The 23,707-nt window shown below is 36.5% G+C and overlaps 1 protein-coding gene across 3 annotated transcripts in view; it reads right to left on the bottom strand.

Annotated features, from left to right (window-relative positions):
- Positions 1-23,707, bottom strand: part of GRID2 (glutamate ionotropic receptor delta type subunit 2) — a 1,331,224-nt gene that overhangs the window by 247,309 nt on the left and 1,060,208 nt on the right. For all 3 annotated transcript variants that reach the window (XM_019741137.3, XM_074323476.2, XM_019741134.3), the window contains exon 13: positions 12,010-12,205. In XM_019741137.3, coding sequence (XP_019596696.3) covers positions 12,010-12,205 — 196 coding nt within the window. The remainder of the gene's footprint in view (positions 1-12,009; positions 12,206-23,707) is intronic.

Below are 23,707 nucleotides of genomic sequence, written 5' to 3'. Positions count from 1 at the left end.
ACATAGTTTCCGGTCCTTAGCAGCCATTGAATAAAAAAAGTTCATTGATTAAAGGATTGAGTGAATGAATAGATGAATTGGAAATGAATGCTCCTAATTAAAAGAAGAATTGGAGCAGGTCTGCTTTCATCATGGATTAAATCACTATATTAAAAAAAGGCAATTTTTAAAGTATATGCTCTGTTAATAGTGGGTTAGTAGTGTCATCTTTATAAACATAAGACAATACCACTTTATAATTTTTACTTTATTTTAATATACATGTAATATATATATTTTATATATCCTGTGCATCTAGGATATATATATATATATAATATACATGTAATATACATATATATATACATATACATATATATACATATATACATATATATATATATATATATATATATATATATATATATACACATACATATATATATACACATTCTGCGCATCTAGGAAAAAGAACCCTTATTTATAGTTTGTTTTGTGTGCTATAGGATCTGACATATTCTAACTCAAGTTAAAATGCTTATGACTGCCTGAGAAATATATGGTTTTAGGCTTTTCCTTTCCTCTCTGGGAAAAATCTCTAATCAAGACTAATTTTGATTTAAGACATCCATGAAGATTATTAGAAACAAAAATGATTTGGAAAAAATAAATTTAAAAAATGCCCAATCCGAGGCATTAAAAATGCATTGGCAGGGCTGCTGGAAATGATTGTCTGTGTTTTTTCATTCTTCCACTGATGCAGAAAGAAGAGTGATAGTCACTGTGTGATAACTGACACAGATCTAAAAACTCTGATTTCTAAAGAGCAAAAAAATATGCCAGAGGGACCTGAGCCTCAGATGCTAGTTAAGTGCTGAAGTGAATCATACATTGTCAGAATTATTTGTCAAAAGCACAAATGTAAATGCACTGCTACCTCTAAGCCTAGTGGTGTGGCAGCCCAGGACTCTTGGTATTTTTATAGAACCAAAGCTGTTGAGTATTTTGTCTTGTTTTTTCCCCAAGTTGCAATCAGTCTGATTATGCATTACTGTAAGAAAGGCCTAACAACAATTTTAAACTTCTGTACCTAGTCAATATGTTACAAGTCACTTACTGAAGCTCAAGTTAGCTCCTACTCTCTCGGCTGCTGGCTCATGAATTGTAATCTACTTTGGCATTTTTACACATCACATGTACTATAGAGCTCTAGGAGGAAGAGGAAAGGAGCGACCAGGAGAGAGAATGTGGCCAGTTCATGGGTTTGAGTCACACCGTAAGACCAGGAAAAACCTATGCAAAACTGTGTAACACTCAAAATTTGTTTTCTACTCATGTCCTTCTTTCTTTAATGTAACTTGGTTCCCACTTAGTAAGTTCCCACTTACTTCATCCTTAGCTGTGGGAAACATGCCTCCATTCTCTCAGGTGCCGGTAAGACTGCTCTTAGCCAGGCCTCGACCCAGCCATTGATATTACGCTCCTGTGAACATGCTCACCCCTCTTGCCACTCTACCCTAACCAACTTACCAACATAGGTTGCCTAAACCCCAGTTTGCCCCTGTTGGCTCTAGGTCCCTGAGCCTGCCCTGGAACAATCCAAGACTTTCAGATCACTCCTCATTTCTTATCGATTTGAATCTGCTCAGACCCTGCTTTGGACCAACTTTCCCATTCCTCTCCAACTCTCTAGACTCTTCCACTCTGCTCTATGGAACTCTATCATCACCATGACCACTATGTCTAGAAAGATCATACAATTTATTGTTGCAATGGGAATAATCTTGAGAGTGAAAGGGGATGAAAAATTCTAGGACCATTTCTAACAGGTGGGGGAACCAACAATTCTTAGACACCAGCTGAGTGTCCTACAAACCAACTAAATTCTGATGCTGTCTAAAGAGATAGTGTCAGATTCCACAGGTTAAGGGCTCAGTTCTGTAAGACTCTCCCCGACCCACACTCACCCATTGAGAAGCCAATTGTAAGATCGGGCTGTTACCTGTGCTTTTGACAGACTGACTGGTTATAGATTGGAGGTTCCAACAACCTCCTCCTTGGGTTCGATTAATTTGCTAGAGTGGTTCACAGAAGCCATAGAAACAGTATACTTACTGGATTACTGCTTTACTTTAAAAGGATATGAGTCAGAAACAGCCAAATAGAAGAGATGAATAGGCAAAGTATGGGGAAAGGGCATAGAGCTTCCATGCTCTCTCAAAGTGTGCTGTTCTTCCCAAATCTACAAATGTTTACCAACCTGGAAATTCTCAAAACCCTGTCCTTTTGGGCACTTGGTGATTGAAGTCAATCTCTAGCCCTTCTCCCCTTTGCAAGGTTGGGGTGGGACTGAAAAGTTCTAACCCTCTAATCACAAGGTTGGTTTCCCTGGCAACCAGCCTCATTCATAGATGCAGTCCAAAAGTCACCTCTCTAACATAATAAAAGACACCTTTGTTGCTCTCCTCACTTAGGAAATTCCAAGCATTTCAGAAGCTCTGTGCCAGAAACAGGAGGGAGACAAAATATATACTTCTTACCAAAAGTCACAATATCACAGGGATGACATTAAAAATAACAGTGGGACACCAGGCAAAATCAATTCTGTCCCAAACCAGGACATATATCATTCACTTTTTAAAAAACTTCCTTTCACCTTTGTTTGCTAAGTAGAACCTGCTTCTCCTCTGGGGATACCACGTTACCTGTGGTCTTGTCAAGTGGTAGTTTGTTTTCTCTTCTGGAAGATTCATACCACTGGGGCAGGATAAGAGCTAGTCTCCCTTTTTACCCTTTGAACTACTTCTAGACCCTCGTCTCTAAAGTCCTCTAGCTTTGAAGGTCATGCGATCAGACTATACTCCCTGCTACTTATTCTTACTGCAGCATCTGCTGACTCTCTGTCACTCTTCCAACACTCCTTGAAGATTTTATCACTTTGCTATCTGTCACTCTCTCAAACACTAGTTCTGTGGTTATTTTTGGTGATTTGATTATTCATTAGACATCCTATTCTGGTTCTGAGCTTCTCAGCCCCTTGGCTTCCTCTTCTCCAAAGACTGTGTCTTTTCTCCTACCCCAGCCACCCACTCCCATGTTACATCCTTTCCAATAGCAGCAGTCTCTTCAGCATCTCAATTTCAAATGTGTCATTGTAGAACCAACTTCATACCATTTCCAATCCTGTCCTTGCCCTTCTGGTTCTCTGATTCTAACAATCCTTCAGTTCCATCCAGGCCTACAGTCCACTGTTCCTGCCATAATTTTGGTTTCCCCAGTCTCCTTTATGTCATCACTTTCCTCCCATGCAACTCTGATACCATGATTCATAATAATGATACTTTTTTTGCATACTCTTTCAATACTCTCACTCTAGTGTCAGCCACTGATACAGGAGAGTTAGCATGTCCCTAGGTAGACAGGGAGGCCCCTGGTGGAATAAAGAAGAGACAGTCATATCGTAAAAAGTCAGGTTTTGAAATCACTCCTTTGCTCCAGGACATAATGTAACAAGGCCTTGAGGTTAATCATAAAATTCCTTTTGGCCTGACAAATGGAGCAGATCTGATAGATAAGAGTGGGTTACTTTGCTAATTCTTTTAGGATGGGCAAGCAGGACAAACCTGGTAGACGAATTTCATTAGAAGGTGCAAGTTCCCTTCTTCAAACAAGGTCCCTTCTTCAAACATCTCCCCTTCCCCAAGCAGGCAAGGGAAGGTATAAAAGTAAGAGCTTTTGCCTCAGTCATGGGGCACCCTCCATTTGGGACCCCTCTCGCTCGGGAGCTGCAACCTCTTCTCTTGCCTCTAATAAACTATCCTCTTTTTAAAACTTTTTGCCTCTCCCTGGTCCATGTTTCCATTCTTCGGCTTCACGAGACACGATCCCAGCCTGCACTCAGAAACTGCCCGCAGATCCAACATCACCTACATCACCACCGTGCTTATCTAATAAACACCTACTCTGACTGTCTGTCAATTCCATGTTTATATTCAGGCAGCTAAAGACAGCTAGAGAAAAACCCACAAGCATGCTGACTGGTCCCAATTTATGGTCACGACTACTACTGCAAAAGGGTCTGTTCTAGGAATCCCATTACACTTCACTAGTCTACTTTCCCTCCCATTCTCCAGAACAATCATTCTTACCGTCTTTTTCTTCAAATCCCCGCAGTTTGTATCCTGCTGCTTACACTTGGTCTTGGTTCCTGTTTGTTTTATAAATACAAGCAGTCAAAAATTAACTTCCACTTGCTCCCACTACCTTGTCTTTCAACCTATTTGCATGCATGCCCTTACTATGCTCTCCTCTCCTCTCCTCTTACTGTAGCTGAGCCCTTTGTAATTCCAGTGCTCATAGTATTTTTGGCAGCTAGAATTAAAATAATTCAATTCTTAATTAGGTCTTTGTTCACATTTTAACCACTCTTTTTGGTCAACTCTTTTTGTTCTCACAGTATAATTTTGTGTTGCTGATGTGCTGTTTCTTTGTCAAGAGGAGGGAGATAACTTCAGGGTCTCGAGGAGAATTTATAAGTTCGTTTTGCAGAAAGAAGGAATGTCTCCAAGGTAGCTGCCATCAATTGCTGGCACCCAGGAGTCTGATGTGAAAAAGCGTTATCTATGACTAAAGAAACATAGCCTTGTCTCTCATTTCCCTGGAACTCCTGCACCCTTTCCTCCCCTTTAAAACTCCTAAGCTTGGTCCAGAACTTTGGAGATGGTTTTTGGTCATTAGTCCATCGTCTTCCCAGGCTGCTGGCTTCCTGAATAGAGCAAACTTTCCTCTCCACCCAGCACTGGTCTCTCAAGTACTGGCTTTCAAACAATGAGCAGCTGAACTTGTCTTTTTTTTTTTTTTTCTTTAATATTACTATGGATGAATTGTGCTCCTAAATCCAAACCCTCCACTTGTGCACTGGATCCTATTACTTATCATCCTATTCAAGGACAGTCTCCTGTTTCTCTTCTGCTTCATGAGTTTTTCCTACTGTATCATCCCATCAATTTACAGACATTGTATACATTTTATTTCACACAAACATTTCCACAAACCTCACATCCCACTTCAGGAACCCCTCCCATGACTCAATACTTCCTTTAAAAAGCTCCTTTAAAAAGTGCTTATTCTCATAATTCCACTGCCTCCCTTCTCATTTTTTTTTCTTTCCAATCTAATTCTAATTTCTCCTCCTTTCTCTCTACCAGATCTGCTCTTGTCAAGGTGACCAGTGATTGCTAGTTGCCAAATTAATCATTAATTTTAGTCTTCATCATACTTAATCCATGAACATCATTTGACAGACAGTTGATCATTTGAAATTCCTTGAAACTTTTTTTTTTTTTTTTTTTTTTTTAACATGGCTTCTAAATAATCACTTGTAGTTTTTCTCCTGCTTCACTGGCTGATCCTTCCAGACTCTTTTATACCCCTTTTTCTCTCTCCCTTCCTCTGAAGACTAAATTGTCCTAGGGATTAGTCTTCAGTTATCTTTCTTCTCTGGATACACCCATATCTTTGGTGATATCATTGAGTCTTATGACTTTAAATACAAACTCTGTGCTAACAATCCCCAAACATTTATCTCTAGTTAGAACTTTCTTTTGAACACCCAACTCATATATGCAGCAGCTTTCTTGGCATCTTTGCTTGGATAATTAGTAAGCATTTCATATTAACTATCATGCCAAAGGCAAATTCTCATTTGGCTTCTCAAATCTGCTCTTCCCACAGTTTTCTCAATCTCAAGGAAAAAAAAAAAAAAAGGAGCGAGAGAAAAAAATGGCAATTTCATTCTTTCAACTACTTAGGCCAAACACATTGGACTCATCTTTAACCTTCTTTTTCATATCCCACATTCAATATTTTAGAAAATCTTGTCAGAGCTACTTTCAAAATGTAATCAAATCCAATTACTGCTCACTAATTTCACCATAATCACTCTGGCCCACCCACCATTATATCTCACTTGGATTATTGCAGTGGCCTCCTCACTGGTCTCCCAGCTTTCAACCTTGACACTTACCCCCTGTCATTTTCCACACAGTGATTAGAATGGACCTTTAAAAAGTAAGTCAGATCACGTCATTCTTCTCCTCACAATACTCCCTTGGTTTCCCATCTCAGAATAAAAGCCAAAGTCATTTAAATGACTCAAAAAATATTGTATCAGTGAGGCTTAACCTTTATTGTGGATGAGAATCACCTGAAGAGATTTAAGATCTTCCGATACTTTCCATTCCCAAATAAGACACAACTGGAACTTTGGTGTGGCCCAAGAATCAATATTTTTAATGGCCTCCATGCTGCCTAATTCCCACTTTAATATCTCTTACCCCTCTGTCTTACCACGCTGATACCCCCTGTCTGTGCGCATGCTCCAGAGGCAATGGAGTCCTTGACATTCCTCTTCATCATGCCAAGCCAGAGTCTGCCCTAAGAATTTTTCAGTAAGTGTTCCTTCTGCCTGGAGCATTTCCTGTCCCTCCTCTCTTTACGTTTCATATCCTGTCCTCTTTCAGGTCTCCATTCAAATGTCACCTTCTCAGAGATGCCTTCTGAGGCCACCCGATATATGATGGCAACACCCCTCTTCCTGCTTCTGCTCCCTTTCTCTTTTACCCTTCCAATTTTTCTTTATGGCACACATTAATGTGCTTGTTTTCTTTTCAATACAATATAATCCATTTGGGCAAGGACTTTGCTTTTTCTATGATACTCCCCAAAACCTAGAACTGTGCCTGGTAAATTAACAGCACTCACTGAATATGTGTTGAATAAGTAAGTTCAATTCACCCACTTTTTCAGCCAGAGATGAATAAAATGGTTAAGCTTACCTCATCATTGCATAGGGTCTAAAATTTGCCTTTCTGTCACAATCTTCCAAAATCTGTGATGTTGGCCCATTTAATGTGAGCAGTCTTTCGTCTTGGCTTTCATTTCAATCATCCAGCTTTCCAGTTAGGACTAGAGCTGGGCCCTAAAGCCCAGCGGCTTCGCAGGACCCTTGATGCCCCACCTGAACCTTGTCAGTTTCCCTTTCCCCATAGTGCTCTGGGACTTCAGTAGACTAATGGCCTTACATATTGAAGCTATCTTTCTAATCCAACACTGCTGCTGACAGCATCACCATTCACTTCCCTGTTGCCATGGCATCCCTCGGAGTTTACATCCCCATTGAACTACATAGTCTGAAGTATTATTTACTTATCATTGCGATCCTTCAGCTAGGGCAGGATTTCTAACACTACCAATCCTGATTTCCTTTTCTTCCCTAAAAGTGTTGCTGAGGTTCTGCAATAATTTGTTCTTTACCACCTGGGTTAGGTTATCAGGAAATGAATATTGTCCTCTTAAAAACCAGAGACTTCTCTATTTCAGTGCTACACACAGATCCTTCATTCCTAGTCAGATCCTTACCCTGCAACCTAGAATTTCTCTATTTAGTCTCAGAAATTGCCTGCTCATATCCCAGTTCCTCCTAAAATAATCTGATAGACTAAATTTCCATCAATGTGCTAATGCCAATGACAGTTTAAAGTCATAGTCTTCCAAGATGTATTTGGGTTTTAACAGAGATTGATTTTCAATGTTATTTTCAGAAGGTGGCTGAGTCACCATCATGGCCTCCTCACTGGTTTCCAGCTTCTACGTGGCCACCTTCAGTTTTTCTCAATAGAGCAGACATATGATTGGCCAAAATATTAGTTAGATCATATCACTCTTCTGTTCAAAACCTCCCAAGTTTCATGTCTTACACAGAGTAAAAGCCCACTTAACATGTTCTAATCAATGTTGTATTAGCACTTCTCAGACTTTAGCATGCATGTGAATTTCTGGGAAATCTTGTTAGAATGACATTCACATTCGGAAGAGCTGAGGTGGGGCCTAAGGGTCTGCATTTCTAACAAACTCTCAGATGCTGCTAATGCTGCTAGTTCACAAGAATGTACTGTAAGTAACAAGATCCTATACGATTTGACAGATTACCACCTGGCCCTCTACCTCTGTGACCTTGTTATACTTCTGGTATCATCCCTTATTTTTGAAGCTACACTGGCATCCCTCATAGTCTTAGAATATCCAGGCATGCACCCACTTAGGGCCTTTGCATTGGCTGACCTCTCTGTCTGGAAACATTTCATCCAGATCTCTCTCTCCCTCCCTCTCCTCTCCTCCATGTGCCTTATGTCTTTATTACAGGATCACTTTCTTAGTGAAGGCTTCCCTGGCCATCAGAGGTAACAAAGCAGATCATCTTCTCCATGTCTTCCATCCCTCTCCTTCTCTATTTTTCCCCTTAACCCTTATCACTACTGAAATACAACCCACTTTATTTAGCTTGTTTATTGTCTGCTTCCTGCACTGGAATGTAAACTCCATGAAGGCAATTTGTTTTCATTTATGTTCACTTCAGTGACTAAAATACTGGCTGATACATAGAAGGTGCTCACTAAATAACTGTTGAATTAATGCATTAAAAAAACTCAGTGCATTTTTCAAATCACACTTTTCTACTCATGTAAAAATTCCTGGGAAGAGGCAAACAAAACCAAATTCGTTCTAGTTTAATTAGGCTAGTTTGGTATAGGTGAATGTCTCCCAAGAACAGCAGATCAGAACTCATTTACTTAATCCTCATTTATACCAGTTTCTTTGGTAAGAGCAGAATGAAGATGTTAGAAAGGATCAAAATCTATGTTCAAGTAAGAGAAACTGAATGAGACTAGTGGTTCTACAATTAAGAACAAGCACAACTGGAGACTTTAATTAGATCTATTTAAAGTTATAATTACATTATGAGGATAGTTTTTCAGTGATGCAGTCTTCATTTATATGAATTCCTGTCAAATATACTGAAGAAAAAGTTTGACCTTTTGTGTAATATTGACCTCTGAGGTCTTTTCTGCCTCCACAAATTAGAGATCAACAGAGAAAAGGAAAATTCTTTGTGAGATGTGCAAGACCAGTTACTCGAGGAAGAACCCACAACCACATTTCACGTGTTCTCAATCGCATGAACTCCCAGTGAGCTTTAGCAGGTGAGGAGGTTGTTGTTTGTTGTTTGGTTTTGTTTTATTAGAAGCTGGCCAAGACCTTGGAAACTGAACCAAAACACATTTTATTATTACTAACTGTTTTCTGTCTAATCAATTTTCACCTGCCTGCGATTTGGGTTGAAAGAAATATGTACTATAAGCAAATTTCACTTGCTATTTTCTATTATGAATTCATAAGGACATTCTTCACTACCCCTATAGTAAATCAGAAAACTGAATACTGAATAAATGTGGTGTAATAAATACTTGGAGACTTGATTTGCAGTTTCAGCTGCAAATCAAGTCTTTACCAGCAGACTGTTGGGAATCAGAAATCGTTCTCTATTTCTTTTATTGCATTATATTTTTTATGTCACAATTTTAAGTTAACCTTAAGACATATTAAATAATAATGCTTTGTAATTACAAATCTTTCATATATACATTTTCTCAGGTAATTTTCAGGATCATCTTATGATCCTATTATATTATAATAATAATATTATTATATTTATTATATTTATTTATTTATTATTAAAGTTTATTGGGGTGACGATTGTTAGTAAACTTACATAGGTTACAGGTGTACGATTTTGTGATACATCATCTATATGTTACATTGTGTGTTCAACACCCAGAGTCAGCTCTCCTTTCATCACCATATATTTGATTCTAACCATATTATTTATTGATGCTTCTACATATGTTATTTTTTAAAGTAATGACAAAAATCATATGAGGTAGAAATTATTTATCATGATGATGAAAATCTTTGGGCCCAGAAATTTTTAATTAAGTAGTCACATTTACACATTTTATTTTTTAAAAAAAAGCAAACTAAATTCAAACACAGGTTAACGTGCCTGCAAAGTCCAGGATTTTGAATCCAACACTGTGATCATTTTAGAAATGGGTAAAGTGAGTCTTAGAGAAGCCAAGTGACATGCCCAAAGTTATACAACTAAGAAGTGGAAGAATCAGCAAAGAAAAACAGATAGTTTGCTTCCAAGACCAAAGTTCTTTCTACTTTTCATAACAGATTTTTTTTTTTAAGTATGACATTTCACAACAGCATAAAAAAAACACTAATCCAAGTTGTAAGTTGATGGAATGGCTACGTATTTTAAAAAAACAAAAACAAAACAAACAAAAAACAAAAAAGAGCAAAACCTAAAGAATAATGAGCTAAATTTCTCAGTATGTGCTGCAAAATTATCAACAGTCTAGTTGAAAACACCTTTATTTCATGGAATCTAAGGTTGGAATTTTCTCAGTGTGGATATTTACAGTTTATTTTTACATATACACAAGGGTCAAATTAAATTCCACATGGAATTTAAGTTTTTAATTTAAGTCTTTTTTTTAAGTATTTGAGAATCTGCTGGGGGAAAAATACAATTTCTCTGGAATGATATGGTATAGGAAAAGATTCTAAAGTATGAGGAGCTTTGGCTTCTAAACTGGAATAGAAATGTAAGCTATGAATTTCAATTTATACTCATCCTCATGAGAACAAAATATTTTTAACAGTAGACAATATGAAGGAGAATACTTCTTCCAAAAACCATTTAGTACACTTATTTGGCAGCTTACATTCATTCACATCCTATGAATAACGAGTAAACCTTAAAATGCCTACCCTCCCTTATTCTCCAGACAACATATAGGTCCATTTACCCACCCACTCTCCCCCACCTCTCCTCAACCACCCACTAAATGGAGGACAACATGTTGCACCTCCAGGAACCAATGGGCCTCTTGAGAAAAAACAAAAGAGAAATATTTAAGGATCAATACCTGGGCTGTGGGAAACTGGAATAAATATACTAAAGGTGAAGGAGTTAGAAGCCATAGCTAATATTTCAAAGACTTTGACTTCCTCAAAGGCATCATTAGTACTTAGAGATTTTGTGAGCATCATTAGTTTTTGAAATAATGATATCAATGTAATGACTGCCAAAATTAGTAGGCTGACTCTAGGGGAACATGGTGATAGCAGTAGCAGATAAAAAACGTCATATGAAAAGGCATGGAATAATGCTAGAACCTGCGGTAGAATAATTTTTATAGTCATCAAAACAGTCTCCAACATGGTATTATTGAGTTTGCATTTTAACAAGGAACTATGACTTGGGGTCCAAATTAAATTGCTGTGGAAGTTTACAGAGAAAAAAATGTATACCACGATTGCTATTGTTAATGACATTCATTCATTCTATATTTCTTTATTGAATACCAATCATTATGATTTTTGCTGTGCTAGACACTGAAATAATTTTAAGCAAAATCATTCAGTTTTCATGTGGAGGTTGATGGGGCCTGAGGAAGAAAGAGTTACTTCTAAATAGATGTGTATAAACCACAGCCCAGAATAAAAACCATCTTCCTGTTTTTCACATAATGTACTGCTTTCTAAGCTCATCCAACCCCATACCACCCTTTTTTTTAAATAAAATAACTTCTAAATGATGATATATAAAAATAAGATATAAAGATTTTCACTTTTGAAAATAGAAACAGACATTTGTAGGAACTTTGTTGACAAGATTAACTTTTACTTACAGATAGCTTCAAATAATCATACGTAAAGAAAAAGTTTTCATCTAAAAACAAATGCAGGGTAAAAAAATACCCTGAGTCATTTGAAAGAATTGGATAACCTGAATGATATTTGGAATTGGATTTGTTGTAAAGACCTTCACAGTCTTTGTTTATATGTCTCTGACCCCTTCTGAACAAAATGCCAGCTCATATTTTCTACCTTTGGAATTCTATTGGAAATAAATCCTTTAGACACACCACAGAGGGCTTTGAAGTCCCTCTACTGGTACACCGAGTCACCTCAAAATAGTCTGTCATCACCAGAAGGTATAACTTACCTGAAAACTCTATGTCAAAGTTAAAATTAAAATAAAAAAAAACAATCTCAACTTAGCAATTCCAACATGGAAGACAAAATGGTAGACTATGAATGCAGAACTATGGCCAGTACCTTTTGAATGCCTGCTTGGGACTCCAGAACGTTATTCTCTGATCCATTGCTTCGGTTGATCATCCGCCACATTTGAGAATACATGCTGTCCCTCTCAAAAGGATTCATTCCCTTCATACGAACATGCTCATACACTGCAGAGTCCAGGACTGTGCCGTAAGGGATGTCTGTCTGCTTGGAAAGGTCCTGAAGAGACCTTGATTATTAGGAGAGATGAGAGACACAAGCAAGAGTACTGAATATTTTCAAGTGAAAATAAAATTAAAGGAAGCAAAGAGCAATATATGTAAATGTATGTCAAATTACCTTTCTTATTTTGTTGTTTATTAACATTAAGATGTGATATATAAGGAGAATTGCTGTTAGTATGTATGGCACTTACATAAATCATGAGAAGACAAAATCATTACTGAAGGATAAGTGAAAATTTCTAGTGAAAATTTCTGTTTTGGTGAAACTTTACTGCAAGTCAATCAATTCTAGCAATCCCATCAAAGACCAACTAGATTCCCAGATAATCATATAATTGTTTAGTTTTTTTTTTTAATTGAGTATAAGCCTTAAGTCCATGTTCTTTTAGGTGGCAAGGCTTAAATATTTTCATAAAATAATTACATTTTGCATACACAAAATGTCAAGTGTATACTTAAAATGAATATTTATGATAGTCATCACTTACTGACTGGCTATTATATGCATGTCAAGCAACTAACATACATTATCCTCACAGCAATGCTTCATATTCAAAACTATTTTACCCATTTTATAGATGTGGAAACTTAAGCTGAGAGAATAAAGGACTTGCTCAATGTAGCACAATCAGTGAGGGTAGAGCTAGGATTCAAATGTAGATGTGACTGGCTCCAAAGACCATATTATTTCTACTGCAAGATGCTGACTCTCATTTCTATATTTCTTTTGCTATATTATTGCCTTTAAGTGAGAGAGAGAGAGAGAGAGAGAGAGAGAGAGAGAGAGAGAGAGAGAGAGAGAGAGACTTCTATTTGTATTCAAATGGAATACATTATATGTTTCTGGAAAGCTAAATATGTTTTCAGCTTTCTCTCTTACAGAGTAATGCTCCATGATTTTCAAATGATTCTGAGTTACAGATGAGTTACCTTTCCTAGGTTATCTCTAAATAGGTGGTCAATTTCCTTACATTTGAGTTTCTGGCCACTCTACACGTTGTAACTTAGAAAACCAATTGCCACCCCACTGGAACTCATTGAATTTGTGTAGGTGCCTAACTCTAATGACTGACATTTAAGATCAAATATGTGTCTTTAACATATTGTTCAAAATTAAATGCTGGCACATTTCAGATTCACTAACCTCTGAGAAGGGGAGCAGATGCTTTGAAACACTATATCATATTTTGAACAAGAAGAAATACCCACAATGCTCCACAATCATGAGCCATGACTCTCAAGTATACCTCTGACCTTTAGGTCTGTTTCTAGATGAAGTTTGCTAATGATTTCCTGGGGGTCTTTGCAACCAACATTAGCACTGGGCAACGTATTGGGGATACTCTTGCAGATTACCAATTTCCATCACATACAAAATTGTGTTGCAAACAATAAATTATGGGCTGTGTTTGTTAGAGAAGTATTTGTAGCAATTTCTAATGGTAACTTTCAGCAAAATGTAATCTGCATTTTATTCAGTTCTACGTTGTTGATGTATATCATTTACTTGATGGGAACTACCATAATAATTTCTTTTGGCTCTATACTTTTGCTGCATGAAATAATACATTTAAAAATTACTATTTGAAGGAAAGACTTTGCTGAAATAGTCTACAAATATTGAACTAATTCTACCATTTATAAAAGATAATGTGACAGCATAAGTGAAGAGTGGTGGACAAAAGCTGGAACAAAAGCTATATGTATCTAGGGTACAACTTAATGCCAGAGTGACAGGGCATTTGTTCCTGGGAAATATCATAATTACTGTGGTAATAGTGTAGCAATGAGAATTTTGTTTCAAAAGCACAATTCTCATTTATAGCTGTTTCAAGTAGTAGAGGTAAAACTGATTTCAAAACATTAACATTTTCACGTTTCCCGCTATTTAGTGGAGAAGCTCTAAAGTGGTAACATGGGAAATAAATGAAACATATTCATACAGGTTATAATAGCAGGCCTCATTCATTCAATTTCAATTAATACAAGGGCCTAGGCTAGGTAGATGTACAGAATTTGCATCTTCTAGCACTTAAAGGTCAACAACTGGAGAAGGCCGTGTTAGGGTTCATCAGAAACTCTCTTAGAATAGGATTGGCCACTTGCTGCTTAAGTGTTTCCAGCAATCACTCTGATTATAACTCTAAGGCTTCAATTTGGTAGCGCTGAGACCAGAGTCTAGGGGTGAACATTTTTATGACTATGTTTAAATATATAACTGGTTTGCCTAAATAGTCTTATTAGCAAAATACTGTTAAATAAATTAACATAAATAAATTAACATTCCTTCTTCCCTTGCCATGAAAAGCCAATTGAAATCAAATTTTGGGATCTTTAATATAAGCAGGTTTCTGTAACATAGCATTGCCTTAAATATTTGCTTTACCACCTGAATGTAGAATTATAATACAAAGAGTTTAGTTGGTAAAGCTGTTTTGTACACAATAGATTCTTTAAAGGAATGTGTCAATATATTGCCTATGTGAAGTTCCTGATGCCAGATAAAAGCAGTTTATTTTTAACATTCGTCAAATTTAGAATAGTAGGGCATTTAAAACTTAGAACAAAAGCATGTTCCCTCTAGCTTCATTTTTGATATGAAGTTCAGCTTATAAATTTGACTTGAGATATGCTTGCAATAAAAATTATAGCTTGTCTGATTCAGCGTTATTCCATTATAGTACCCCAAGACAGCAACAAAGGTGACAAAAAGAAATTGAAGCACAATGAAATGAGCTCAAATAGCTTAGTACAAAAAGAGAAGGCTGTTTTTTTTTTTTTTTTCGGAGCCCAACAAAGAAAGAGAGTGCCTATTATAAGTGGTCATTTTGCTATTTTTATGCTAATAAGATTTTAGAGCAAGCTCAGTAGAAATGCTATAGCCTCTATTATGAACCCCTAAAAGAAATCTGGTAGAATATTCTACAAGTGGTAATCCTCAAAAAATGTACCTGAAGGTCAACACCTGAGTAGATATTACTTAGACATGCCAAATCATTATTTTAAAATGTAAAACAATTCTAAAATAATTATTAAGTACCTAATATATAAATTAATTTACCATGGCACGTATTGATATCTCTTTTTTAACAATTGACAACATTTACTCAGTCTGTAGAAGAAATGGGAAAATCTAGAGCATTCTAGAAAAGAGTTAACTCTGAATATACTCATACTAGTATATTCCATTTCTCCACTTAACCACGCAATACCCACATATACTCACATAAAACTCAGTGAATTATCACACTGTGACTCTATTTAATCTGAGCTCCCCCTCCCAAACCCACATCACAGTCATAAGCATAGAGTAAACAATGAGTATATATGGTGAGCAATAAAAAAAGCAAATGTTTTGCCACTCTAATCAGCCTTATTTTCTCAAAGTCTTACTGAGATTCCTCTTTTATTCCTTGTAGTGGTACCTATACGACTAGAGACCTGGGTACTAAACAATACTGAGAGTTGATAGGTAAGTGATAGTTATTTGCATGAACATTACATATAATGAGACACTGTAATTTAGGGCAGTACTGTACATTTTAGGAATTTGAGTGGATCTAGGCTTATGTCAAATTCTTTCCATGAGAAGGGTAAACATTTAAAACACTTGAAACACTGAAAATTAATTTTGATGCATGTGATAGTCTGATATTAGCTATATCTGATAGCAGTAGCTTTGACATTGGGTGTTAGATTTTCAAGTCAAGCAGATCTGTTATTTGTGAGCTGTGTGATGGTAGGTACCTCAGTTAACTTTAGTTTCCTTATCTACAAATGGACAGAAGAACAGTGTCCTCCTCAAGGAATGATAATAAAGGACCTGTCATGTCAGTATTAGATCAAGTTATTTATTGTTTTTATATGAAGATGATTATTATAATGATCTCTCTCTTTATAACGCCCTATGTAATAATTCCTAATGGATTTTGTGTGTATGTGTGTGTGTGTGTGTGTGTGTGTGTGTGAATGTGTGTGGCAGGATACCACTTATAAATATCGTTGAAGAGGAGATTCATTAATTACAGTCAAACTAATGTCTCATTTCCTTTTCAAGTATAAGATTGTATGAATATGAGACTACATGGTCATAACTTTCTTCATAGCAAACTCTTTGGGACATTTATATGACTCTGTGTTAATGAAATTGATATAATGAATGTGTTGCTAAAAATACTTACATTTCTAAAATTGTTAACTAGTTAAATATCTAATGCCTGTTCTCTCTTCAGTGAACTTTCACCAATGTTTTTCCCTACTTTTTTTAAACAAAGGAATAGATCTTACCCATATAAACTTTAAAATAACTCTCATAAACCTCGTTTCCAAATACATTTTTTCTTTCTTTTCCTTCCTTCCTTCTTTCTTTCCTTCCTTCCTTGTTTCCTTTCTCTCTCTCTCTCTCTCTCTCTCTCTCTCTCTCTCTCTCTCTCTCTCTCTCTCTCTCTCTCTCTCTCTCTCTCTCTCTCTCTCTCTCTCTCTCTCTCTCTCTCTCTCTCTCTCTCTCTCTCTCTCTCTCTCTCTCAATTGGAGCCTGTTTGTATGGATTGCTCACCCACAAATGACAAGAGTGAGCTGCCAGCTCTACCTCTCGGGAATTGTAAATCTAATCCCAATTTTTTTATGGGATACAACAAATCAACTTTAATTATCACATTAGAAGTGATTTTTCTTTTTGGTGGGGAAAAAAATGGAAAGTGGTCAAAAGGATAGGCGCTAGATGCTTCAGGCAAAGGGAGGTGACAGTAAAGAGCCACAAACAAGTTGGGTTATATTATATGTATCTTCCGACTGAGTTCAGTTTTTTTTGCTCTCTCCCCAGTTTCCTCTTCTGATGCTGATTTCAGTCTCTGTCAAAGGACATATGTTGTTGTAGCCCCAAGTGTCCTTTACTAATGAAATAAAGAGACTTCCTGGTGCTCACTGCTGTTCATTGATTGTAGTGGCTGAGAGCTGTTGTAGGTACACTACAGAGGTACGTTTTCCAGCATTAAAAAAAAATGTTCCAAAATGTAAAACTTAAAAGTACAACTAATATGCCAGCAGAGTGAGAATTTGTCATTGAGACCCAAGAAGCATGCAGAAGTGTTGGAAAATTCACCGAGGTGGTGATAGAAGACACGCCTCGCACTGAGAGGTACTGCCAGCAGATGCACACTGGGCAACTGCTTAGTTTCTAAAAACAGGGGTTTTGAAAACATAAAGATCTGAGTTTCAATCATTGGACAAATTATTTAATCTTCTCCAAATTGCAATTTTTCCCCCCTATGAAACAGGGGAAATAATAATTATATACTAAGGAATCTGGATATTTGAAGCAGATATTACATGTAAGAGCTTAGTACTTAGCTCTCTGTAAGTGCTCAATTACTGGTAGTTGTAATTGTTACTTTTATTACAAGTATTAATTTTATTTTGTTCTCTGTGGTTTCTGGAATTGCTATCTCCTTATTTTCCCACCAATTAGATTCATTCTCAGCTAACCTCTCTTCCTCACCAATGGCTTTTCTCTCCAACTCCCCTATCCCATCTAATCTCTCATCAAGTTCTGTATATTTTATATCTCCAGATTGCAAATTTGTCACTACCTTTGCCTTTCCATTGCCAATCCCCTCATAAATTCTACCTAGAAAATTATTTCTAAGTCTTTTTGCTATCTCTACTCTTATCTACCTCTAATCCATTTTCCTTGCACCACAGCTAAACTGTTCTTTCTGATACACAAATCTGATCCTATCCCTGCCTATTTAAACATTTCCTGTGTACACCACTGTCCTTAGAAAATAGTTCAAGATACTTCAAAAATTTGGCCTAATTTTTTTTCCCTCCTTTCTCTCTCAGAAACAATCTTTTGCCTCATTCAGATTCATATTAAAAGGCAAACAGACCATTTCATCACTCCTTGCGTTTTCACAGCTCTATGTCTTGGTAAGTGTTTTCTCAGCAAAAGATGTTTCCTTGTCTACCTGGTGAATTATTTCCGTTCAAGATGAGAATCCACTGCCTCCTCAGTGCTGTTCTAACACTTAGCATACATTCACATTTTAACATTGTGCAATGAAATTTTACTTTTTGTCTACCTTATTAGAATATACATGCTGATTCTCATAATTATTTTTTAAAAAATCATCTTTGAAACTCAGAACCTAGGCCAGAGTCTGGACAATAGTCAACAATTAATGATGGTCATTTGCTTTGGCTACTCTTCTTTGCTTTGATCTTGAAAAATGAGCATTCCCATTAAGCTAGCATTGCATAAAAATGGGTATTTCATTATATTACTATATATTATCAGACATTCTGTGGTTGACTAACCATGACCAGCAATATTTTATAATTAAACATTTAAAAAAAACATATTATTTTAAAGACAGCTTTGGAAATTACCCCTGTAAGAAAATCAGCTGCAAGTGCTTTATCAGCCTTCCAGTGAAAACATTTTGCTATGTATGTAAAATAAGTAAGTTCAGAGGCAAGATAAATAAAAAGGAAACCCAAATAAATTGGACTAAAACAAAGTATTTGGAAAAGCTGAGGTTATAGTCCATGATTCTGTTACACAGAGGACCTGGTACAAAGTGGAATATTCCTGAAAGAAATACTTATCTAAGCAGTGCAGAAATAGAGCAGAGAAGTAATGGTTGGTTTGTTGGGTGATTTCTGACTGAAATATCAGAAGTAAGCTGAACAATGAGGAAAATTGCTCAACTAACTCTGCTAACTGAAATGATTAAAAAATACAAAACGAATCATGGTTTTAGTACCAAAACACCACCAAACAAGCACCAAAACAAGGAGAGAATGGTCACTTTTGGTGATATGGAGTATTATTACAGAAAATTTAATTTTAGGATTTTTTTCTTTCGAGGGTTGAGTATTTAAATAAAGAGGTGGAAGGAGAATACATATGCTCTAGTGATAGGACAATGAAATAAGCACCACGGAAAGGTGTTCCATCTTCCCACTTATAGCATAAACAATGGCCACTTGTCCTTTAGAAAATCACATTCTGTATCCTAGTACATTGTTCTGCTCAGTGAAGTTTCCCAAAATTCCTCAGATTCAAATTTGTAAAGAGGTCTGATGAAATACAAGGCTATCAAGGGTAAATGATGGGGTAAGCAGGACTCTAACACGCCTTCATGTCAGAAAAAATTTTAGTTTGCATATGGCTTAGTTCACACTGAAAAGCTCAGTGAGAGCTATTTTAAGTGCATAAGAATGACACCATTGAATGACAGCAGGCCCAGGAAAGAGTGGAATGTTCTTTAGTGCAATAATGCTAAGTTTCTTCTTTTTAAAAGATTAAGGTCAAATGCACATTCGTGGAAGAAATATGGTTCTCTCATAGAAGATTAGATTGTATAATCTAAAAGCAAAATTTATGGGGCAAGGTAAATCAAGAGGAACCCAGCGACAGCTATCTCTCATGGAGGGAATATACTAGCACCGAGGTGATCGTGTCTTCCTTCCTTTCATGGTGCCAGACTTTTGTCCTTCTCAAGACACAGACGCCTGAAATGTGAGGCCAACAAGTTTGAATGATACCAGGCAGGGCAAAGGACTACAATTCCTTTACTTGTAGAGACAGGGAGAATTTCCCATGGGAGGCCCCATGGATGGCAAGGATACTTTATAAGAAGGGCCAGATGAGGACCAAAGAGGATTGATGATTTACAGAGGAGGGTCAGCAGATGACGGTGGCTCCATGTGGGATACTCAGTTAATGCCTATATTGTACATCCTTCTTCAGTCCCTCTGCTCTGTCCCTCTCCCTACTCTTGTCCTATGTCCCTCACCTACTCTCAAACCTGCTCTTATATAGTACAAGAGGGTAAGTTCAATAAAAGACAGCTTCAGGATTTTGTTCTCTGAACCCCTTTACAATAGTTATTTGATCTTTATTTTTAAGAACTATTTAAATATCCATCAGAATTTCAAGTGTGCATGGTCTAGAAAAAGTGTGAAGTAGTGCTCATGGAGGGGACACCTCTCCTTTCAAACACTGTCCCTATATGGCAGATGAGTAGGCCTGGAGGATTACAGCTGGCAGATGACTCTCAAGTCTTTCCTGAGAGATTCAGGTGTATTTTACGTCCCTTTTCCCACACAGAGTAGTCAGGAGCACCCCTGTGTGCCGTATGGTATAGATAGGACGGTCATAGGGAACATTGGAAATTCATATAAAAAAGATGCACTTGAGAAAGATGGCCGTCATGGACTACTTAGAGAAACATCCACATGCACTTGGTGAGACTTGCATTTCCCATACACATTTAAAGTTGATTCAGACTTATGGACATGGTAGGCCATTTTAGAGAACCCAAAGGGAGATGGAAATGCTTTATGCTTCTTACTGCTATTAGGCATAATTAATAAAAATAATTGTTAAACTTTCTTCAAAATGAGTGTTACAGACATGCAAGGAAATAGTTGACTGAATCTGATTGTCTTGTCTGACTTGTCAGCCCACATTATAAGCTAGGACCTAACTTTCTCATACCATGAATCCTGATTATGTGGCAGACATTGTATTTTTCCGCCTGCTGACAGAATTATCAATAGACACCCTGTTCTCTATTTTAAATGGTCTACTAGTTAAATAAAGTAGTCTTTCATAATATATAGATATACGAGAGGTGCCAAAAAAATGTATTCACATGACTTGTATTCATCTTTTGTTATCAGTATATATAGAGTATTACAATTTTAATACAGTTTTTCTTTCTTAAAACATATACATTTTTTTGGCCGCCTCTGTATATACATTAGTTAAGCAGAACTCCATTGCAAAAAGCTCAGTATTCTGTGAACTCAATTTGTCATTTTTCTATGTAGTTTCTTTCTTATATATTTTAAAAAAGATGCAATATTTATTTACCCAGGACAATATGAACAAATATGGAATTATCCTAAATTACATGGCGAACATTTCATGATGTCATCATTGATAGTAGAATTTATGTTAAGATGATATACTCAAATAATCCAATAGATTTCAACCATAGAATAGTGGATTTTTATGTTCCTATAGCATTGAAAATACAGGAAGGACTTGACTAATTCCCATGAATTTCCCTGAAGATCAACAAATTTCTAAATGGTGTTAAGAAAGAGTCTTAATACACTCATAACATCGAAGTTGAAAGAGTTCCTGGAGTTATCACTTAATTTAATTATGTACTTTAAGGCACATAAGCCAGCCTCCAAAACGGACTTTATTTTTCTTCCTAGGGCACTTTAATGACTTAGAAAACTTAACACCAAGAAGTCCTTACTCATGCCTGACCTAAAATCCACCTTCCACATTAGCCTCTCATTTTGTTCACAGTGAAAATGGGCAATTGCTATTGACAAACTCTAGCACGATATTTCTTTATGTACCAAAACACTTCCTTTTCCTTTTCAACATTTAGCCTTCTTGTTGAGTTAAACACTAAATTCCTTTAGATCTTACCCACAGGGTCTATTATGCACTTTGTTACATTGCTATTAACTAAGACATATTTTTTCTCTTTTATTGAAATTTTTGCATAATTTACGGACCTTATAAATAGGTCATGGTAGTCTATTAAAAGGCCTGAATAACTTTTACATTGTTAGGTTACTTTGGTCATTTTCTTTATAAACATTAATGCTACATTTCAAATTTATAATGGACAGATGATTCATTCTGAAATTGCCTTCATCCTCAAATTTTGAACTATCATTGATACACACAGTTTATTTTTTCCATATCTGAGTAAATTATCACATATTTGTCCTTATTAACCTTCACCTTACTTCTAACTACCTTGTTTAATTTGTCAAGGTCCTTATGAATTCTTACAGTGTGATTCTAGTCAATAATCACCCCAACTCAATATTAAGTAATCTGCATGTTTAATTAGCTTACTCCCTATTCCATACTTCAAATCAATGCTGAAAATGTTCATTAGAATTAGGGCCAACCTTGACTTATGGAAAAAATACTTTATTCAATATATTCTCCAAGGCTGACATTGAACTATTGATCGCTATTTCACAAATTGTCAATTAACAAGCTGTGATAAAATAATACATAATATGACTACATGAAACAATAACCCAAATAAAATATCATGTGGATTCAAGTGAGGAATCGATAGTAATTTGTAATTTTTTTCCATAAGGTCTTTTAAGGAACTTAAAACATTAATCACATTATCAGATCATTCACAATAGAAAGAAATAACTAGAGAAAGAAGTTACCAGGAATAACAGTAGGGCTCATTTAATAGCCTATTTAAAGACTCAGTACAACATCACTGTCAAAGTAAGGTAAAAAGTCTTTGTTTCAGTGAGGTTTCGAATGAATCTAACCGAAAATAAAAATCCTGGCTCTTCATAACACAGAGCAGGGGACCAAGTTCCTATTTATAATTTCAAGTCCCAAACATAAAGATGTTTTCCTTCTTTCCAGTGCAGTAGGTCTATAGATTTCTCAAAAAAAAAAATTTTTTTTTAGAGCCATTTGGAGAAATTATCCTCTCTTCCCAAATAGGTGGTATAGCCTTTCTGAGGATTTTCAACTAAAAGAAGGTATAGAATGCATATCTTGACGCTCAGAGTCAGGTCTTCTTAAGAGCCACTCAGATTATAAATGCCCAAACTGTTTTGCAAATGTGCACCCTGCCCTTCATTCAGCAGTACATCTTGAGAGTTCTGCAGCATCCCTCTCAGAAAATGACAATCTTTATCAGAAAAAGCAGCCCAGCCAGCTGGCTGCAGATCTTGTTTTTTACATTCCCCGTGATGTTTTGTGATCTGGGGCATCTGGTAATTTCAACTTTGTCTTTAGGTTGAAAGATTAGGGTTTGAGAAATAGGGGCTGTAGTAGGTGTGTGTGTGTGTGTGTGTGTGTGTGTGTGTGTGTGTGTGTGTGTGGAGGAGAAAGCCATTAAAACTGAATAGATTATGTTAGGTTGACAAGAGCTTGTGGAGGGACTAAGCGGATCAGAAAATTAATGGGGTCAGACAGATACTTAGGGGATGGTGGAGGTCAGCACACCAAGATTGCTGGTATGATGAAGAGGACAGGAAAAAAGATGGGATTAGAAAAACTGAAAGAGAAAAAAGACAAGCAAATATGGCAATACAAGAGTTTCCTTTCAGATTTGCCTTTTAAACTAGGATTTCTTTTATTAGGGCACCTATGTGATTTTTCAAATCAGTTTTCCCAGACCTTGTTTAACAAAACATTTCGTTTGTGTAGTTGATACAGAATTTTATAGTTGAAGGACCATTGAACATAACTAGAGACTAAGGTTGGGGAGAGAGAAAGAAAGGACGTTTGAGTTGTTTAGATGGCTTGGTTTGTATGGAAGTTGGGCATCATCTTAGGGCTTGTGAGAGTTTATTAGTTTGGCAAAGTTTTCATCTTGAAGAGCTTAGTGTAAATAGAGTCTGGCAATGCTAATATAACCCTGTTCCTGGGAGTCACAAATAAAGTAAGAGGCAATATTTAATTAAATGCTCACTAGAGCGTG

Source organism: Rhinolophus sinicus, chromosome 1 (assembly GCF_057876585.1).
Source record: "Rhinolophus sinicus isolate RSI-liver-muscle chromosome 1, RSI-T2T, whole genome shotgun sequence".
Taxonomy (NCBI): domain Eukaryota; kingdom Metazoa; phylum Chordata; class Mammalia; order Chiroptera; family Rhinolophidae; genus Rhinolophus; species Rhinolophus sinicus.
The sequence above is the reverse complement of the archived record's forward strand: the minus strand, read 5'-3'. Positions and strand labels throughout refer to the sequence as shown.